We start from the raw sequence: 19,343 nt of genomic DNA on the forward strand, positions 1-19,343 counted from the left end.
TGGATGGACGGACGGACCGAATGACGGGCCGAACGACAGACGAACAGCTGGACCGACCGACCGACCAGATTGCTAAACAGCAACCTTGTCATGTAACAATCTGCCAAAGAGCACAGGGTAAAGATAGGGATAGACTGGGGGAGTTAATGGGGCCCAGTTCATTTCTTTCCATTGGCCTCCCTCCAGGTAATTCCAGGTGTAGCCAGGATGTACTGAAATAATACAATATGTTCACATGACCAACATATAAAATGCTTTCACAATGTTAACCAGAAACTGTTAAATGTTATTTGCAGATTATAAAAGCTTACTTCCAGGGGATGCACAAATCTTGTGGTTGCTTTAATGAATGTGAAGCTTAAAGTGAGCCACTAGAGGGCCTATGCAACTACTCTATGTTTAAATGCAACACGCATGTAAGAATATACATTTAATGTCATGGGCAGCGCGGTGGTGGAGTGGATGGTTACTGTCGCCTCACAGCAAGAGGGTTGTGGGTTTGAACCATAGTCTGTAAATAAAGATGGACGACACGTCTCCACTCCCTTCCAATACCCAGAGATGCCACCGACAACGTCATCCGGACCTAAAGTCTGCTCAGAAGCTATCTCGCTGATACACGGACTCAATAAGTTTCTAGTCAGTCTCAGCTGTCAATCATGTCATTTCACTCTCTTTTCATGTCATCAAATAACTAATAAAACAATTTCAAGGAAAACACTTGAACATGCATCGGTGTGATAAGAATCATTTAAAATGATAAACATCATCTTTGGGAAACATTTTTTTAAACTTTTTAGTTTATAATGACATTGAAGATGTGTGGCCTGCACTGCAGTCACCCACCAGGGGTCAGTTGAGGCACTTTGGCTTCACTTTTGGGAAGCAGTCATTTCGTCTATCTTTATATGCAGTCAATAAACCAGGCCCTTCTCTGTGGAGTGTGCATGTTACGTTGCATGTTCTCTGGGTTTTCTCCGGTTCCCTCCCACAGTTCAAAGATTGCAGGTTAACTGGAGACTCGAAAATGCTCGTAGGTGTGATTGTGAGAGTGAATATTTGTCTCTGTATGTCGACTTCTACATGGTGTAGTGTAACCTGCCTCTTGGCCAATGTCAGCTGGGATTGGCACCAGTCCCCCGCGACCCTTAAAGGATAAGCAGCATAGATAATTGGTGGATGAATGAATTTTAATGTTGGATATTTATAATAATGATCATAATTAATGAAACAGATTTCCCAGAAATCACATCACACAGACTTAGCATGTGTAGCTGATTAAGAAAGGACACCTGTACCCTCAGAGCGGTTCTTATCTTATGTCTGACATAACTGGAACAGTATCATACGGAAGAGAAACAGCAAGCAAATTGTCCTTTAAAATTAAAGAATTTATCATAACATTTACACTTTTCACTGTGAAATTATACATTTTAATGTGTTTTTTTACATAATCCCAAACCATAATTTTTTGAGTCTATGATTAGAATATAGTTTATTGTCATACAACTGTGTATGTACAACTGAATTGTTTGAGAAACCGCCTTTGTAACCATGGATATACCATTTTCCTAATATTTCTGTTGCTTGTAGATATAGTAGGTGTGAAGCAGGGTCATAATGCTGATATGCTGAGTCATTTTATCACGAGTCATCAAACACACCCTGCAGGTCATTCTGCCTGTCTGTTCCCACAGACACTGGACAGTTATGAAATGGATCAATCAGCTCTTACTTTGGTCTTTTTTTCCTCTTTACCTCCTTCATAAGTGTCTGAATGTGGCGTATTTCATGTAGACGTCAAAAGAGCAACTTTAAATATTGTATCTGTGATTGTATTTTACTTGTCAAAAATGCTAATTTATGATCCTAGGTAAAGTATGGCTGTCCCATTTTGAAGGCTCCTTCAAATGCAGCCTACAAATGCGTCCTTCCATCCTTGAGAAGGGAAGGCTGCAGCGGATATATCCTTCTCTGACCGACCTCCGGCGATGAACCGTTTTTCAAAGAGGTAATGACGATCTGGAATCCAATGCTTTAGTATTATGCTTCAACTCAACTGACCACTTAACAGTACACCTGTTAAAAAAAACAGGTTGCATTAAAACTGCCCTCATTGTGTCCAACGTTAGCTAGGCACCCGTAACAAGGGCGGGACGAGTGGGTGATGCAGATCACAAAAATCTTCTGTAGTCCACACCATCTCATTTCAGTTCAGCCTTTGTGGTCTACACAGCTCACAAAGGGGGCAGTCGGGTGGACCATGTCCTCTGAAGGATGCAGCCGCTGATTTGAGACATAACAAGTGGCAACTGTTACTAACCTAAAATCTGTATGTTATTAACCACCTTCATTTTATTATTGTTTTTATAATATTACAATTGTCTTGCTTAATTTGAGAACTATATATATATATATACTTAATGAATATATTTTTTTTCTTTCTCACATGTACTGACCAAGCTAACATCGCTCAATGATTACCTTGTTTGTAGTTTGTCAGTGTAAGATAGCTCCTCCTCTCTAATTCTGATTCTTCTCATTCTTATTCTCTCTCTTATAAATGAAAACATCTTGCATTTTCAAAAATTACCTTCTTTCAATAAATTCAAATAATCGAGTCTCCCGATTAGCATGTGCTATGTAAAGAATAAAAATAATAGATGTACATGTTTAGTACAATGATAATAGCAGCTATTGACTTAAACTCTCCAAAAATATATCATATACTGAAAAATAACATTTATTTTTTCACATGTATGATTGATTAGTTACTTAGTTCTTTATATGAGGGTTCACGGGACACAATTAACACATTAATAGATACTGTATATTCACAAGATGTAACACATTTATTTGTGGATGTTTCTGTTGCACTTCTCTGGTGTGTAGTATATTTCTTACCGAATTGTCGATCTGATGTAGTTAGTATATACATATTCAGTTAATATCCTAACACGGGCAAAAAAAAGAGACACGCATTTCCATTTTTTAAGTTTCCCTTGTTTATCAAATAAAAAACTGTGTACACTGTATTTTATATCATATATTTATTTATAAAGTGCTTAATAGGCATAGATAGTAATAATATATAATCATGTTGGGGGTGGTGGAGTATTCCTTCAGCAACGCGAAAGCTGTTATTTACATTATATATACAAGTCCCATGTTGGTGACTCAACCTCCTCCTACCCATGGTGGAAATGGGAGTGTGGTTCAGCGGAAATCACGACATCGAGCAGGTGGCGCCGGCATCTTCAGTGTGATCACAGTTGTGCACTTCCCAGGATATATGGGAGCACTGCTGCAGAGACGCCTCTTCACCTGTGCACTTCAGATTGTCCAGCAGGATTGTTCCAGTCCCGGGCCCAAAGAAAGCCTCTATCCGGGCTGCCGCAGCCTCTCCGCAGCCCAGCTGGCGACACACGACCTGAGCGTCAGGGAGGTCCCAGGCATCATCACACACCGTACCCCATGTCGAATTTAAGTACATCTCCACCCGACCTTCACACCTGTGCAGGCCACCCACCAGTCTCACCATTCCTTCAAAAAAGCAAAGGAGAGTCACATCCAGTCTAGGATAAACCCAGTCTTAAGGAAATTGTTTGAAAATATATTTGACCTACCTTCAGAGGGCTGTGTGGTGCTGGCAAAGGCTGTGTGTTCTGTCGCTCCAAAGTCACGTTGAACTCCGCTGTAGTAGTCAAAAGCTAGGAGAAGAAGAGAGAAAGTAGATCAAAACCTCTGATCCTTTTGAGTCCTGGGCATACTCAGGAAATATCAGATCTCAAAAGCATTAGCAAAGCTCTTTTATAATTACTCCACTGATCAATATAGGAAGCCTCTTGCCTGGTTCCCACGAGGACCGACGCACTGCACTTTGCAGAGACATGTGTTTTTGTAATGGTCTTAATGCTTACAGCCATCATTGTCACACAGAAGCATACGTTATGTCCTCGTTCCAATTCTAATTACCTGCTAAAGGCAGAATTACTCTAGAGCACTGATTAAAACTGCTGCATTAAAAAACAAATGTACAACCATATTTTCCTTTCGACCTGAAGCCAAAGATGTGTCATCTAAGGAAAGAGGAGTTGTGTATGTGATTTAGCCTTAAAGAATTGAGATTTGACCTGAGGGCCTGCAATGACACTGATGTGCCCTGACTCATCTACTGAATTTGTTTATATTCTCTGGGTTGTCTCCTCCTCAGAGTACTACAGTCATGCATTGCAACCGCACAGCTCAGCAGGGCAGGCTCAGACGACTGGGTGAATAGGAAATATGATCTTTTAGTGGAACTGATGACTGAATATGAGTGTTTTTCAGATTGAAGAGTATCATTGTTTTATGTTGCACACGTCATGAAGCGGCTTAGAGTCAGGTCTTACGTAGACAGATAACACCAGCGTCCTCGTGATGACCACAGTTGTGTTGACCCCAGCCCAGGTGGAAGCACTGGGTGAGATCCGGTTCAAAGCCAGAACATTCCACGTTGTCCAGCAGGATCGGACCTTTGCCGTAGCCAAAGTAGGCCTTGGGCTTGGCGGCGATGGCAGAGCCACAGCCGAGCTGCCTACATACCACTTGGGCATTAGGCATATCCCAGCCATCGTCACACACCGTCCCCCAAAAACCTTTGTAGTTGACCTCGACACGACCCTGGCAGCTACTGTTTCCACTCGCCACACGGATGGCTGGTTTGCCTGCAAGAATAAACAGGTTTGTACATCACTTCAAATTTTAGAATATGGGTCTCTCTGCTAAAAAAAGTCTATTATGAACAGTTTAAATCATTAAATATAATAATATGTATTTTGGTTTACGAAGCAGAAATCTGAGTTTTGGTACCTTTTGTCTGGGCAATTGTGGTAACAGTTGTCGTAGTTGGTGTGTCAGTGGCTGGAATAGTTTCTGTTGCTGGAGGAGAAATGTAATACAAGACAAAATGACCTTATTAGTATCTGTGTATAAAGATTATTGAGGGGTTATCTGTCGCAAACTTTCCCCACCCACCATGTTCTGCAGCACTGTGGTGCTACACAATGAAAGACAATTGAGGGAGAAATGGCTCACCCTGTTGGTCAATTGGTAAAAGTGCAAATTTTTTCGACAAGGGGAAAAAATACAGCTACACCTCTGTGCAGTATGATCGTATACCTTCAGTGTTAAACGTTCTCCAGTGCCCTCTCGGGTTCTGTGTCACCACGGGAGCCTCAGAGGTTAATCCTGAAGTGGATAGAAATGGAAAGGATCAGCAGCTCAGTTTCATATGCAGCACAATTTCTATGACTTTCTTACGAAATCAATTTTCTTGAAATTTCTATTAGTACTATTGCTGCTCAACATAATTACTAACTGACTTATTCTCTAAATATGGTCAAGTGTAAGCATGGCTCTAAGTATAGAAATGTCCCTATGTTTTGCTGCCACTTTGATCAAGAATCAAATTTGGTGATCGCCTGACTGTTCTCTAATAGCAACACTACCAGATTCACACTTGTGTTTCTAAGTGAAATATCCCAACAACTGCATCAGCGTTTAGTTTAAAGTGCAAGTAGATGTAGTGCGGCCTGTTGAGAGTTGCTCTTTTTCTCGATTATATTGTATTATAATGATTCCGATTATTATGATAATGATGATGATGATTATTATAATTATGATTATTATTCTTGTTGTTGTTCTTGTTAATCCTGGTTTATTGTTCATCATATTCTATGACTATGGGAGCAGCGTACCAGTGCAGGTGACTCCAGCGTCCTCATGATGGCCACAGTTGTGTTGTCCCCAGCCCAGCCTTTTGCATTTAGACAGGTCTGACTCGTAGCCAAAGCAGTTGACATTGTCCAGGAGAATCAGGCCGGTACCGTAACCAAAGTAGGAGTTGCTGTGAGCGTGGATTTGCACACCACAGCCCAACTGTCTACACACCACCATGGCATTATTTATGTTCCAGTCATCATCACACACTGTCCCCCAGTTTCCCTGGAAGTAGACCTCGACCCGTCCTTGACACTCGTGGTCTCCATTCACCAATCGGACGGTGCCATCTCCTACACCAAGAGGGAAAAGGAGGGATTTATAGAGACTGATGTTTAACAAATTTTTCTCTACTACATTTTTAGACTCTGTGGTTTAAAAAAAATCTATGTTAATGTCAAATGTGGTGATTTTGAGGTAACAGGGTTAACTATAGCTGTTCAGATTGTGTGTGTGTGGAAGACAGAGGATATGACTAAGAAACACTGATACGGAGAATGGAGAAGGGCGTGGGACTATACAACACATACTTTGGCTCCAGAATTAAAAAAGACAGAGTTAAGGTGAACATCTGATATTGCACTAGCACAGATGTTGTCACCTTATGCCTCAGCACAGACAAAAACACACCTTTAGAAGAGACAATAGAAATTCTCATATGACCATCATTTAAGGAAGTCATTAATATGGAAAGCTACACACATTCCCAGTAGGTTTCACCAAACATCTAGCGAGATGCATCACGTGTTAACTAAATAGACTCCCTAAAGGGAAAAAAACAAGAGTGCGAATGCAACAAAGCAAATCCAGAAAACAATGAGTATGGCCTGGAACTCAAGAGGCACGGTGTATTTACTAGTTACTCCCAAAACGTACAAAAGATACTTTCCACTGAGCTGAAAAGGCTTTGATGCAGTGTAACATTTGGTGACAGTTTTGCCCTCTTCAATTCAACTTTTTTAGTTTCTTAAATAAACCTAGATATTGACTGTGTGTGATTATTCCACAAGGCTTCCTGCGTTTTGAAATCACCCTGACAAAATAAGCCACCGTTCATTATTTATTGAAAGTGAAAATGTCCTTGTATTTTGTGGTGACATCTGTTGTGCCACCTGTGAGCTATTTTTTTAGGGATATGTGCGCATTTGATTTTGAACCTGGAGCATAAAAAAACTATTTAATCAAACTGTCCTGACATTTAATTCGTCTGAATATACAACATAGTTTTCTCTACTGTCAAAAAAGAGGTATATGCATTTTCTAATTTGCGTTGGAAAGAGATGAACACAAGAATAATGCTCTGATCTTATTTAGCACAGGAACAATTCTGTCTTCATGCCTTTATGCTAATAAGCCTGATGGCATGATTCCAATGTCTCAGTGCAGGTAGACAAATTGATTTACTTGTTTTAACTGTTGATTAATGTCACATGCACGTGAGCTTTGTGATTTGCAGAGAGCAAATTTGATACTGGGTCAAACGTTTATAGACCTGCCAAAACAGATTTGTTTGACCACTAGGAGGCAGTGGAAACAAAAAGGAGAAAAAGCACTGACACCTTTTTATGTGAATGTGGCTACTACGTTAGCAAACAGTTGCCTATTAGCGTTCAGAGTGTTTCTGGTCACCTGATGAATGACGTCCAGAAAAGTTTAGGTTCTGATTTGGTCTGCAATTACTCATTAAAGGAAATATCTGGATCTTTAACAGCTCATGGTCAACTCTGGCTGAATCCACACTACTAAGTTTTTGTGTGAAAATGTATCAACTCTGCTGGCACCTGGCATCCACACTACTCTGGAGTTTTAGAGCCTCTTAAACAGGGAATTTTGGAGAAGCAGAAACTGAGATTTCTGGAAACTATAAGGTAGACACTCAAAACCACTTGCTGATTGGATGTTTATGTCATGACGTATCCTTCGCTGATTCATCAGGGTCCTGTCACATGACCACTTTCCGTAATGAAACAACTGGCATTAACCTCGGCAACCAGTGTAGAATGCAACATGGATTATCAATTACAAGCGTTGCTGACCATGTTGTCTTGCTAACAGCAGTTGTGCAGTTGAATTCTGCATTTTTCATTGATACAACTGCTTAAATGTGTAGTAGATGAGGTATTATTCAAACTTCTCGTTTGTAGCCTAACTCTTTCTGCAACTAACAACAATATGCTTCCTGTGTTCATATCGGCACGCGAATGCCCAGTGCGCGAGAGGTCACGTGATGTGTTTGTTGCTGCAGCATAGTGGATATCCAGAGCTTAAAACAGCCGTCTGCTGCCAAAAATGACAATATGGGAGCAGTGAGAGTGAACTAAAAAAATTACAGGTGGGCACTGCTGTACAATCGACCTTTTCACATACAAGTAGTTATGTAATACTTTGTTCAAATGTTTATTAGTGCATCTGTTTATATAATCATCTTCGTCAAGTTATACTGCATTTTGTTTGAGTATACATTTTCACATATGCCATATTTGTTTTTGAATTTTGACCATTTGCTTTTGTGCTTTAAAAAAAAAGACTAATCCATCAGTCTGATATTCAAAGCGGAAGCCTAGTCTCATTTAGATAAAAGCAGGGGCACTTACTTGAACCAAATTTGTCCCCGGGTGGCGTGGCAGGACCCCCAAAGCTGTTTGCCCCCACCAATGCTGGTTCTGGCAGCAACAAAAAAGAAAAAAGACAAAGAAGATGCAGTAAATGAAATGAAATGGACTTCTACACTGTCTCAGCCAAACTAAAGTTGGGTGAAGGCCCTACCTCTGCAGGTGACACCCACATCCTCATAGTGGTAACAGTTGTGAATGCCCCAGCCCAGACTTCCGCACTGGCTGAGGTCTGCTTCATGTCCTCTGCAGTCAACGTTGTCCAGCGCTATGAGCCCCACGCCTTGTCTAAATCTGGAGCTGCTGCCCATCTCCACGGCCACCCCGCAGTCCAGCTGCCTACACACCACGTTAGCGTCCACCATGTCCCAGTCGTCGTCACACACTGTGCCCCACTCGCCGAAGGAGAGCACCTCCACTCTGCCCTCACACCTGTTGCGTCCATTCGCCAGTTGCACTTTGAAGACATGAGCAGGCAAAATCTGTCAGGGCCTCTCTCTTTCTGATTCATTTTGCTCAACAAAACTGCAATTTCTGTCTTTCAGTGAGGTGAGGAGGTTCAGGTTGTGTGGTTAAGATCTTTGGCATTTGAAACAGAAAATGACTAGTAAGCTCTAATGTAATGATAGCAAATAGCAAGAAATACATCCCTCTGAAATGAGTCTATTCCTACCAGGTTAAGCCACACAATAAGCCACATGACTCCTTGGAATTGAGAGAGGTGGATGCAGGAGGGTGGGAGGTTGCATAGCAAATAAGTGGGGATTATGGAAATGGAGAGCTGGGAAAGTGACCTTGTTAAAAAAAGCCCCAGGCGCTGATCTACCTACTGTACTCTCTTTCACTGACACACAGCCTGCTACTGATCCTTACCGTGACCTGGATGCAGACATGTTTTCGACTGATCGCGTGTGTCTGGGCAGCTGGAGTTTTTACTATAGAGCTCGTTCTTACCTTGAAACGGTGTCTTCGCTGAGGTTTGCACGCCATTGGCTGAATCAAGAGGGAGGAGGGGATATGGGAGAGAGGGAGAGAGAGAGAGAGTATGGCCAAATTATTTGTTGAAAGGAGGATCTTGGCCTTCTATAGTTACTGTACTCTATATCTACTATATCTATTTTCCTGTAACACTAGACACAGAGCGAAGCCACAACAGGAGGCCTGTTCAGACCGTTCACTTCACCAGTTACAACAGAATATGCTAACTTGTTCCTTTTAATTTTAGGCCATGTTAGCAACAAGGAAAGGGAGGGAACATGAACAACTACTTATAATTCCACAAATGTCTGTCTGTATTTGAAGCACATATCTCAAAAACTGCCTATGGACCGAGTTAACATGTCTTCTTCTATGTCCTCGGATAAACTACAGCAGCAGTCGGCAACTGGGTCACAACGTGGGCCAAAATCGCCACCAGATACTTTTGATAGTTGGATTTTTTTATTTCACCACATCGGACTGACACACAGACATTCACGGATGCTGATTTCCATCATAGCAACAATCTTCAAAAATATAACCTGTATGGCAATTTGTCTTCAAAGTAAAAGCACAACGTTGCTTGACACATCTCTGATATAGCCAACATGCAATGTATGAAAACACAACACCAGTTAATTTAATCATTCAAACTTATATATTTACCACACACGTGAACAGTAATAAAGCAAATTCATTCTATTTTTTTTTTTTTTCATTTTATGAAAAACATTGACTAAAAGTCTTCATTACAGATAAACCAGGTAGGATGAACACAAAGTTTTCTAACTTCACTCTGCACCATAGACTGTTTATAAGAATCTGTGCACACAAACAATAAAAAGTGACAGTATATTGTAGAAATGTTTGAGGAGGACTCACTAATGACAAGGAATAATCCTGAAGTAGGTCCAGAGCATCAACAAAGGACAAGCAAACAGTTCATTCCAAACAGGCAGGTTCAGAGCGAGCACTGCACTATAGAGCTACTAAATTTGGTGATTCCTAACTTCTCCCCTATACCTCCATCATCTGGTCATACAGTTTTATTTGTCCAGTTTATGACCAATTACACACAGAATTAACATGACAATCCCAATCCAAAGGGAATAAGATGCTTTCATTCAAAACATATATGAGTCATATACATGTTTGAGATTTGATTGTTTCAACACATATTTTCCCAAGATGTCATACTGGAAACTGTTTTTGAGCTTCTAAAGAGGACATCCCAGCGCCTGAAGACTAATATCTCAGGTTTCAACAGCTCACAAAGACACCAGAGGGATTTATTTTCAATGATCACATCCAATGTGGGTCAATTCACAGGCTTCTCCAAATTGTTTGTGTCTATCGCTTTTTTAAACCCAGGTTATGTTGATACACCTATTTCCAGTTTCACATGCAGTTTCCGCTCCAGTTTATATTCTGGAAAGACGTTGTTCCTATTTTACAAAGAATCTGTGAAGTCAATATAAAATGTCACTTACTGGATACAGCACGCTTGTTTATTTTCACATCCCCTGAAATTAGAAGACAAAAAAAATGTTAGTAAGACACATATTTGGATAGCTGCTGGCTCTGTGAAGAGACAGAACCAATGTGCTGATGTCCGCACATCTGGATAGATGTCTCTCTCTATATGTTGATCCAGAAATGTCCAGTGAGTGGAATTGACCCTGGCGCCCTTCAAAGTAACCGCAGGGCTTTCAGCCAGCCAGTAACTGTGGACACAAAGGCAGTGATCTACAGGGAGTTCGTGTCCAGGTACACCCAGTTCTTAAGCATTATTAACGCCTCCAACATGTGGATGAGCACTGACACACAAGGAATCGTCTCATATGTCACATTCTGTAGTCACTGTTTTCTCCTTAAAACCGATTTCTTAAATATGATGCTTCTCAAAGTATATTTAGTCCATTGACTGGATTTACCTGGGAAATATTGATGGGTCTTATTCAAAAAGTCTTATTTAAAAAACAAGGGCACAGGAGATAGTGAATGAAACAGTACCTCGAGAATCACTTTCAATCTTTGTGTAACACACATTTGGTCCTCGGCCAATGAATAGAAAAAGACTCCTTAAAAAATTATATACTTTAATAAACTGACTTGCCTTTGAGAGATTGAGACAAGTGCAACGAACTTTTAAGGCCATTTGCTTTCTATATATATATATATATATATATATATATATATATATATATATATATATTTGTCTCTTAAATGATAAAAATACAATGAAAAATCACTTCTCCCCTGATCACTTTTAATCACAGCCAGTATTTTGATTAGATGTGAGCCCACTCACTCACCGAGTCGCAGCAGCACACTGACGGCCACCAAGATCAGGGATCCCAGCAGAGTTACCAGGAGCCAGACGGCCGGGTTCCAGCACCTCCACTCGCTCTCCACCACACGCTGGCTTCGCATGGCTGCCTGACTGACCATCCGCCTGCAACACACACCGTCACACACTCTCATCCGGCTCCTCAAAGTCCTCACACACTTCTAAAAGTAGTAGACCAGAATGCACTACTACTACAAAGCAATCACTATTTGTGTCCTGTTTCAGAGTAGCCTAATTATAGTATTGGATTGTTTTCGCTGATGGAGCCTGCAGCTATTGTTATTGTGCTGTAGTGAGTATTGATGGTGAAATCTGGGGCCAGGCTTTGGGAAATGTGTATCTCCCCAAAAAAAAAAAAAAGGGATGTCGTGTACATAACTCCAGATGAAGTTGTTTGGATGTTCTCAAGGCATACAAGCACTTCTGGGAGCAAACCGGGAACATGTGATAATGAGTTGTTGCCTGTGTTTCACCAGACATGAGGATGTGCTACCAACTCTTTGTGCTATTGCCAATAAAACACCAGGAACAGGGAGTCGAGTTTCATTGGTGTTTTGAAAACACAAAATGGCTGCCGTGCACCGACCTGGCAGCGGGTAACGGAGTCTGCAACAAGAGGATCAGGGTGGAGTCTGCTACACTGAGAGTTCGAGAGCTGAGGAAGGTTAACGTCCGAGCTGGCCAGCATCATCAACAGCTGGGGGAGGCTTGTGTTACAGACAGAGGCCGGCACCTTCCTTTGTGCTTTTCAAGGGGATTTTCCTCCAGACAGAGAATATTGGGATTCACAGTCAATCACTCAATAATCAGTGTTAGATAGGAATATAGCAGACACTCAATACCCTGCATTCTTTACCACTGAGAAACTGGGATGAAGGACATTTATATTATACTGCAAATGGATTCAAATTTATTGTAATGTTTAAGAAAAAGTAAGTGTCAGGATGTAATTGAAAATGGGGCATTTTGGGCATTTTTGACATGTTTTAACACTGAGTATTATTCACTGAAAAAGAAATGTTAAACCAACATAAAATATACTTCAATTGGTAAAACACCATCACTTAAATTTCTTCAACTTTAAATCAAAAGTTATATTAACACAATTGCTGACTTAAATTTGAAAGGACTTGTTTCATTTTTGTTTTACCTAAAGAGGTAATTTTCTTTTTTTAGTGCAGACCACATACTTTTTACATAACATTTTTTTAATTAATTTGAATTTTTTAATTGAATTGTGGGGGGAAAGTGGGGGATATTGGAATTACTTCTTCAAAATGTTATACATTCATTTTGCATAAATGTCCAAGAAATTAATTGGGGAGTGTTATTAAGCATATTGCTGCTAAGAGACGATGGTGTGTTGTTCAGCCTCGTGTTGTTTGTCTCTTCACTCGTGCAGAATTCCCCCTGACCTTACACAGGAATGTGTATTAGGGGATGATGAGGGGAGAATTTGATATTGGCCCCTCGAGATAGTGGACATTCCGAGCCCAGGGGGCACAAAAAGACATTTCTGCTTTCTGTGGTCCCCATCGTCAGGCATAAACTGCTGCTTCCTGCAATCTGTCACTAGAACCCTCCAAAACGCTTAGGCACCTGATGACACTGACTGCAGGGGCGCCTCTCGTCTCCTTGGTGAGCAGGAGGCAGGAGGAGTAGGGGCTGGAGTGGTGTTAAAATCTTGAGCCATTGAAGAGTGTACAAAAAATGATCTCCAGTCCATGGAGGTAAAGTTAACACACTGTCACCCTTTTGGGACATTGGTGCCATGACAACACTAAACAACAGTCAACGCAACAACTCTTGCCCTAGTTTTCATCCAGGCCCGTTTTCACTTGACTGTTTCATTGTCATAGGTTCAGCACATAGGGGCCAACAGTCCACAGAGAACTAATTGTGCATCAAATTGGGAGGTGGGGATCTTAACACCAGCACAGCGCTCCAGAACCACGGCTGTCTCAGGTGCGGGCCGCACCAACAAACCACTCGAAACTCTGGGACAAATGGCTCAGTTATTAGGGTTGAAAAATAATCTAGTCCCCAATGTTATGTTTTTCAATACTCCATTCATGGTAGGATGTAGCGCAGATCCGCTGGGGAATAATGTTGCCTTTTGTGTCGTCTCTGCTTCCCCTCCCTTCTCACTTCCCTGCACTGAGAAATAGCTGAAAGAGCTCAGCCTCACAAATAATACCCCTTAATGTCTGGGATAAACCAGAAAATAACACTGTTAGTATCTTAAATGGAGAGAATCCTGATCCATTTAAACAAAGAATCAATAGAAATGTCAGCATGTGTTCTTGTAAAATGTGACAAAATATAACAGAAAAATATGGAAATGACCTTGATCAATATCAGTGTTTAAACAATTCATAGAATATGGGTATTATATATACACTTGTGAATTTTATCTAAAAATATATAAAGTATATAAAGGCTATACATCTTAATTAAGTTCTGTCCGAGAGGTTGAACGTTTTCACATTGAAATAAAGTTACATTTCTAAACTAAACAGCTTTAGTGTCTTAAATTACAAACCTGTAATTTGTCACAGGTTCATCAAAATGAAAATTTTAGTCGAATAAAGCAAACAAATGTGCAACTCAATATTTTATATAATTAAATAATATACATACCTGTTATGAAGTATTTATCTTCTGCCAGAATAAAAAAATATAAAAAAACAATTGTAAACTTGTTTCCTTCCACCAGAATAAGTACAAAAAAATTGTCCTCGGAGCTTGAAGAGCAGGCAGCTTAATTCCACAAGTCACTCAAAAACCACAGATACTTTGTGTAGAAATGTGGCAGGAAATTCAGTGCATCCAATGATGCATGTGTCTGGTCTTTCATCTCCTTATAACCCAGCTTCACTATAAGTACCTGGCTTCAGTGACAGAGATTACGTAAAACACTAAATACCGCAGCATTGTATAGTAATATTTTAACGCCCTGTGTCTGTCTATACTTAAAAAGAAGCTGCGGGAGGGGCAAAAACAAAAAGACAAAGATAATGAAAGCCAACCCTTCACTGGTAACCCTGCATCTCCAGTTTCAGGTAGAGCTCACAGAAGGTGCGGTCCTGCTCATCTCTGCACACACTCACTCACAGAGGGAGACGAGGCTGTGGCTTAGGTCCTGTGTGTGTGTGTGTGTGTGTGTGTGTGTGTGTGTGTGTGTGTGTGTGTGTGTGTGTGTGTGTGTGTGTGTGTGTGTGTGTGTGTGTGTGGCACTTTTCCACACAGAAGACAATGAAAGTTATGAAGTTCTCAGAGAACAGAAGCTCTCTGAAAATGTTTAAGGTTTAAATAATCCTCCCCTCTTCAATTAATCCCACAAAAATACGAGCACTGGCTAAGTTCCAAACAAACATCTTGGTTGAGTGCTTAAAAATGCAGTTTTAAACAAGTTTTTGTTTGTTGACATAGTTGAGCTTAGAGTGACCTTTAAAAACATCCAAAATCTTTTTACCAACATAATAAACTAACTACTGTCTTTACGATAATTCAACATGTACAGTACATCCCTTGAAAGAAATACTGTTTCTTAACATTAACTTCTATTTCCATGAATTCTTGCACTCTCTGAAAAAGTAGCTTAATATTTGTCAGTGTGCTTATACTCCAGGCATACAAGATAATCTATACTTCTGCAATCTCATGTCATCCAACATGGAAAAGCCCGGGGCCTCTTTAGATTGTGCAGCCGACTCACAGCAATTACTTCCTCACACTAATCCTTCCTGAGCTGCGGAGAAACATGCGGGCTGTCTGTGGCCATTGTCACGGTTCTCCAGGACCAATTCAGGGCTCTCTTCTGCAATGTCACCCGCAACAGTGGTCGAGTCAAAATATGGGGGATTTTGTTACACCGAGCAAATTTTCTGAACCTCCAGGATACGATTAAGAAACCACAACAGCTCAACGATAAAGTGGCAGATCTGCTAAACTCTGTCTTGCCCTTAAAGCGTGAATTGCTTTTTTGTGTTTGCAAGGCAAGGCACATTTATTTGTATAACACATTATCATATGCAGGGGTCATTCAGTGGGCTGCACAGAAATAAAAGAAGCATCAAGGTATGGATCAGAACCTAAAACAGGTAATTCATGATGTGCAGGTTCATGTGATTAAGTGAAGGCACTAGAAAATAGAGAAGTTTTAATTCATTTTTAAAGCAGTTTGGGGCAGATTAGATATCTATAGCTGCAGATGGTACCAGCTCTGGGCAGCATAGTTTCCAAATGCCATTTGAACCTGTTAAGTATTAACTCCAGGCACCATAGCTGATCGACTCCTACAGAGGAAATTGAGGATATGGCCAAAGGGAGCATATAGATGTTAAAAAGGAGGGGCCCAAGAATTGATCCCAGTGGGATTATTGTGGCTTTTGTTATTTATGAGTGCCAATAGAAACAAAACAACCCCTGACCTCTAAGTAGGTCATGAACCAAATGAGAACTGTTCCAGATTTCAATCCAGTTCAATCAGAATCGTTATATTTTGTGACCAACAGTATCGAAAGCTCTCCTAAGATTTGGCGATACCAGGATATTTATTTTAAACAAGTCTGCATTTATGTGAATGTCATCTAGTGCCTCTATGACAGCAGATTCAGTTCTATGATATCGACAAAAACCTGTTTGGAGCTTTTCATAGTCACCGTATGTGTTCAGTTATTGATTGGTTTGGTTAAAAGTGACTTTCTCAACATGCTAATTCAATGGAAAGGTTGTTCCCATTCATAGGCACCATTGCACCATTTGCATTTCCTTCAGAGAACAAGTGCTTATATTCAACGGTAAGAAGGTGGGAGGTTGGGAAAATATGAAAATGTATAAATCACACTTGGATACAACTAAAGAGGTGTACCCACTGAGTAAAATAGCTATACCATGGCATTAGTAGTAGGTAGCCATAAGTTAATACTTTCTGTAACTTTTAAATCTTTACACCTTCATTGAATGATTCTTGGTTAAAACCAATACAATCAGCTGAAAGAGGCTAAAATGCCCCATAGAACTAGGGGAAGCTGAAGATTGGCTAATATTTTCTTCATTACCACTGTCAAAGCTTATTGAACCCACGGTGAACAAAGTAATGATTTTGAGTCTGCAATTATTTTATTTTTTTTTACAACAACAGCACACAATCAAAGTGACCTTTCTTACCCAGTTTGTGACATCGTGTGAATATTCACGTGTTACTGGACTCTTCCAAACACATATCATAAGTGGTCCCACCTGTGCTAAGACATACAATGACGCGGAGATGGTAAGTGGTGATTAGCTGCAGCACAAACCTGACCTGGCTGATTTATGACTGTGACTGTCCCTCAAAAGGCCTCCTTTTCATGTGCTTTGTAAAGAATCTGTAAAGACCTGTCCAGGGAGGACCTGACCTCTCATCCCCCCGACTCTCAAAGGATGACGAGAATAGATGATGGAAGGACACAGAAGTTGCAAAAGTGTACACGGGCAACTGGACTTGCTTGTGTTTCTTGTTAAGTTGCCATTGTCCATACATATACATATACATATACATATACATATACATATACATATACATATACATATACATATACATATACATACATATAGCCTACACATTCACATATGCATATACATGTTCACATAAATACACATACACATATGCATATACATGTTCACATACACATACACATACACATACACATACACATACACATACACATACACATACACATACACATACACATACACATACACATACACATGTACACAAAAGCAAAAGCATACACACATACACATAAGAAATACATAAACATATCCGTTTGAATTTCTGAGCAGACACACATACAATGTGAGCAAACTGGCTACTCTCAATAGGCAATTAGGCAATTTTGCGACTAGAAAGTTGATGATTTAGTGACATCATATGTTGTTCATGTCATTGGAGTCTATTTTATGTAACGCTGAAGGTGCACAGAGGTTGTGTATTCCTCACCTATAGATAAACATAGATGTCACAGAGTCCGGGACATCTAAACACTTTTGTTGCATAAGATACGAGAGTCTTGAATTTGAACTCGACACAAGTTGTGCAACATGACATCCTGACACCTTTATTGACGACTATTCTATTTGGGTCACAAAGACAGGTGGTATTAAATCACTCAGGTGTTGAAAACTGTGACACGGTTTATCAATAACATTCACAAAAGCAAAATGACAAAGAGGCAGATATCATGCTTTTGCCTGTTATGCATTATCACTATTTGCATAACAGGAATATAAGCTGAACATTTAAACGTGTCATAACACAGGTATATCCTTACAGTGCCGTTTTTAATAAATATAATATGCTCAAGGTTATGGAGTATGTAGCAGCAGCATGTTTTACTTTGACAAACATGTCAGATCAAGTTTATATAGAACACATATTTCATAGACTAAGCTGACTGATTTTAGTTATTTCAATTCTCATATATATTCAGAATATTGTGGCATATATATAATTCATTTGAAGCACTGACGTGTGCATGACACAACACAAATGGATACAAATGACACTTTAAAATCAGAAGTGATCCACTGAAACTATAGAAAGTTGAACATCTTATATATTAATTTCTGTTTTAGATGATGGTGACATGTTATACATGCTTCAGCTGCCACCCTAAAACTGTTGTATTTATTCCTGAGGAGTTTATTTTTGCTCTTGCTTTGGCTATTTAGCAAATTTTACTGTTTCTTCTTTGTGTTTTCTTGGTGTCTTGGAATGTTTTGTTTATCCTCTGTACTTGGCTATACCGTAAATAAGGTCTCTGCCATGTATTCCTGAGTTGAAATAAAGATTAAATGATTATCATAGACAGGATTAATATACACTCAGAAGGTCAGAATGTGATATATGAATTAGTCAGGACACACAAATGGGATTTGATAGTATTCACAGATAGTACTGAGGTGTGTACAGAAGTTCCATAAAGTGTTGTCTATGAAAATATAGGTAAAGAAATATCGTCACGTTATGTGCATGGCTAAGAAAAACACAAACCGAAGGTAAAATGTGTTAAATGATTAAGCAGAATTAGCAGGAAGAATTTTCAGGGCATTTTCTCTTCCTAAACCTCTCTGTGTTTCTGCCTCTTCCCAACTGTCGGCCACACGTTAGCAGATAGAGATGGAAATGAGAGAGGGAGCGGCCCAAGGACACCCTGATAACAGAGAGTGGTATGTTAGATCTCTCTCTTTCTGTCTCTCTCCCCCTCACAATGAACACAGGCCACTAGAGATGTTTTCAGCCGATGCGCTTGCAGCACTGATGACGGTGAGAAAAAATAAATAGAAAAGCAAGGTGCAGGGTGAATTTATGTTTAATGTTTGCTGGAAACACAAGAGCAAAAACTCAGAGGAAAAAGTAAATGTTCTGAGAAACGTGTTTTAAGAAGGTGTACTGAGCACATGCCCCCCTGTGGTCAGACGTACTCTGTGCTTTCCCTCTGTGATGGCTTTTGGCAGAGTGAACAGGGATGTACATACCTTTGAGGATTTATACATTTCAATATCATTGCCTTTGCCAAACAATGATCTCTCAGAAAGAATTCCTCAAGGTCTCAGGGGTCATTAATACACTGCATGAGACAAGTGGTGTTTTGTTT

General features: G+C 40.1%; 1 protein-coding gene across 2 annotated transcripts; it reads right to left on the reverse strand.

Moving 5' to 3' along the window:
• Positions 1 to 2,981: 2,981 nt before the first annotated feature.
• On the reverse strand, positions 2,982 to 14,810 carry LOC118122261 (scavenger receptor cysteine-rich domain-containing group B protein). Of its 2 annotated transcripts, XM_035178875.2 has the most exons (12): positions 14,341 to 14,810; positions 11,666 to 11,805; positions 10,841 to 10,873; positions 9,327 to 9,365; positions 8,527 to 8,829; positions 8,355 to 8,423; positions 5,739 to 6,053; positions 5,161 to 5,229; positions 4,852 to 4,920; positions 4,392 to 4,706; positions 3,627 to 3,710; positions 2,982 to 3,543 (listed from the first exon to the last, which is right to left on the reverse strand). In XM_035178875.2, the coding sequence occupies exons 2-12, from the start codon at positions 11,799 to 11,801 to the stop codon at positions 3,227 to 3,229; spliced, it is 1,749 nt and encodes a 582-aa protein (XP_035034766.1). In that variant the 5' UTR covers positions 11,802 to 11,805; positions 14,341 to 14,810; the 3' UTR covers positions 2,982 to 3,226. The 2 variants fall into 2 exon arrangements, with proteins under 2 accessions (XP_035034766.1, XP_035034765.1); XM_035178874.2 differs by lacking the exon at positions 14,341 to 14,810 and having other exon boundaries at positions 11,666 to 11,853.
• Positions 14,811 to 19,343: the final 4,533 nt, after the last annotated feature.

Source organism: Hippoglossus stenolepis, chromosome 15, assembly GCF_022539355.2.
Source record: "Hippoglossus stenolepis isolate QCI-W04-F060 chromosome 15, HSTE1.2, whole genome shotgun sequence".
NCBI lineage: Eukaryota > Metazoa > Chordata > Actinopteri > Pleuronectiformes > Pleuronectidae > Hippoglossus > Hippoglossus stenolepis.

What these genes read in the sequence shown, in the direction of transcription:
- LOC118122261 (XM_035178874.2), bottom strand. Translation starts at nt 11,834, where the DNA reads ATGAGAGTGTGTGACGGTGTGTGTTGCAGGCGGATGGTCAGTCAGGCA. An exon ending in AGCGAAGACACCGTTTCAAG is followed by an intron (nt 8,830 to 9,326) that starts GTAAGAACGAGC and finishes ATGTCTTCAAAG; the next exon opens with TGCAACTGGCGAATGGACGC. An exon ending in TGTGGGTGTCACCTGCAGAG is followed by an intron (nt 8,424 to 8,526) that starts GTAGGGCCTTCA and finishes TGTTGCTGCCAG; the next exon opens with AACCAGCATTGGTGGGGGCA.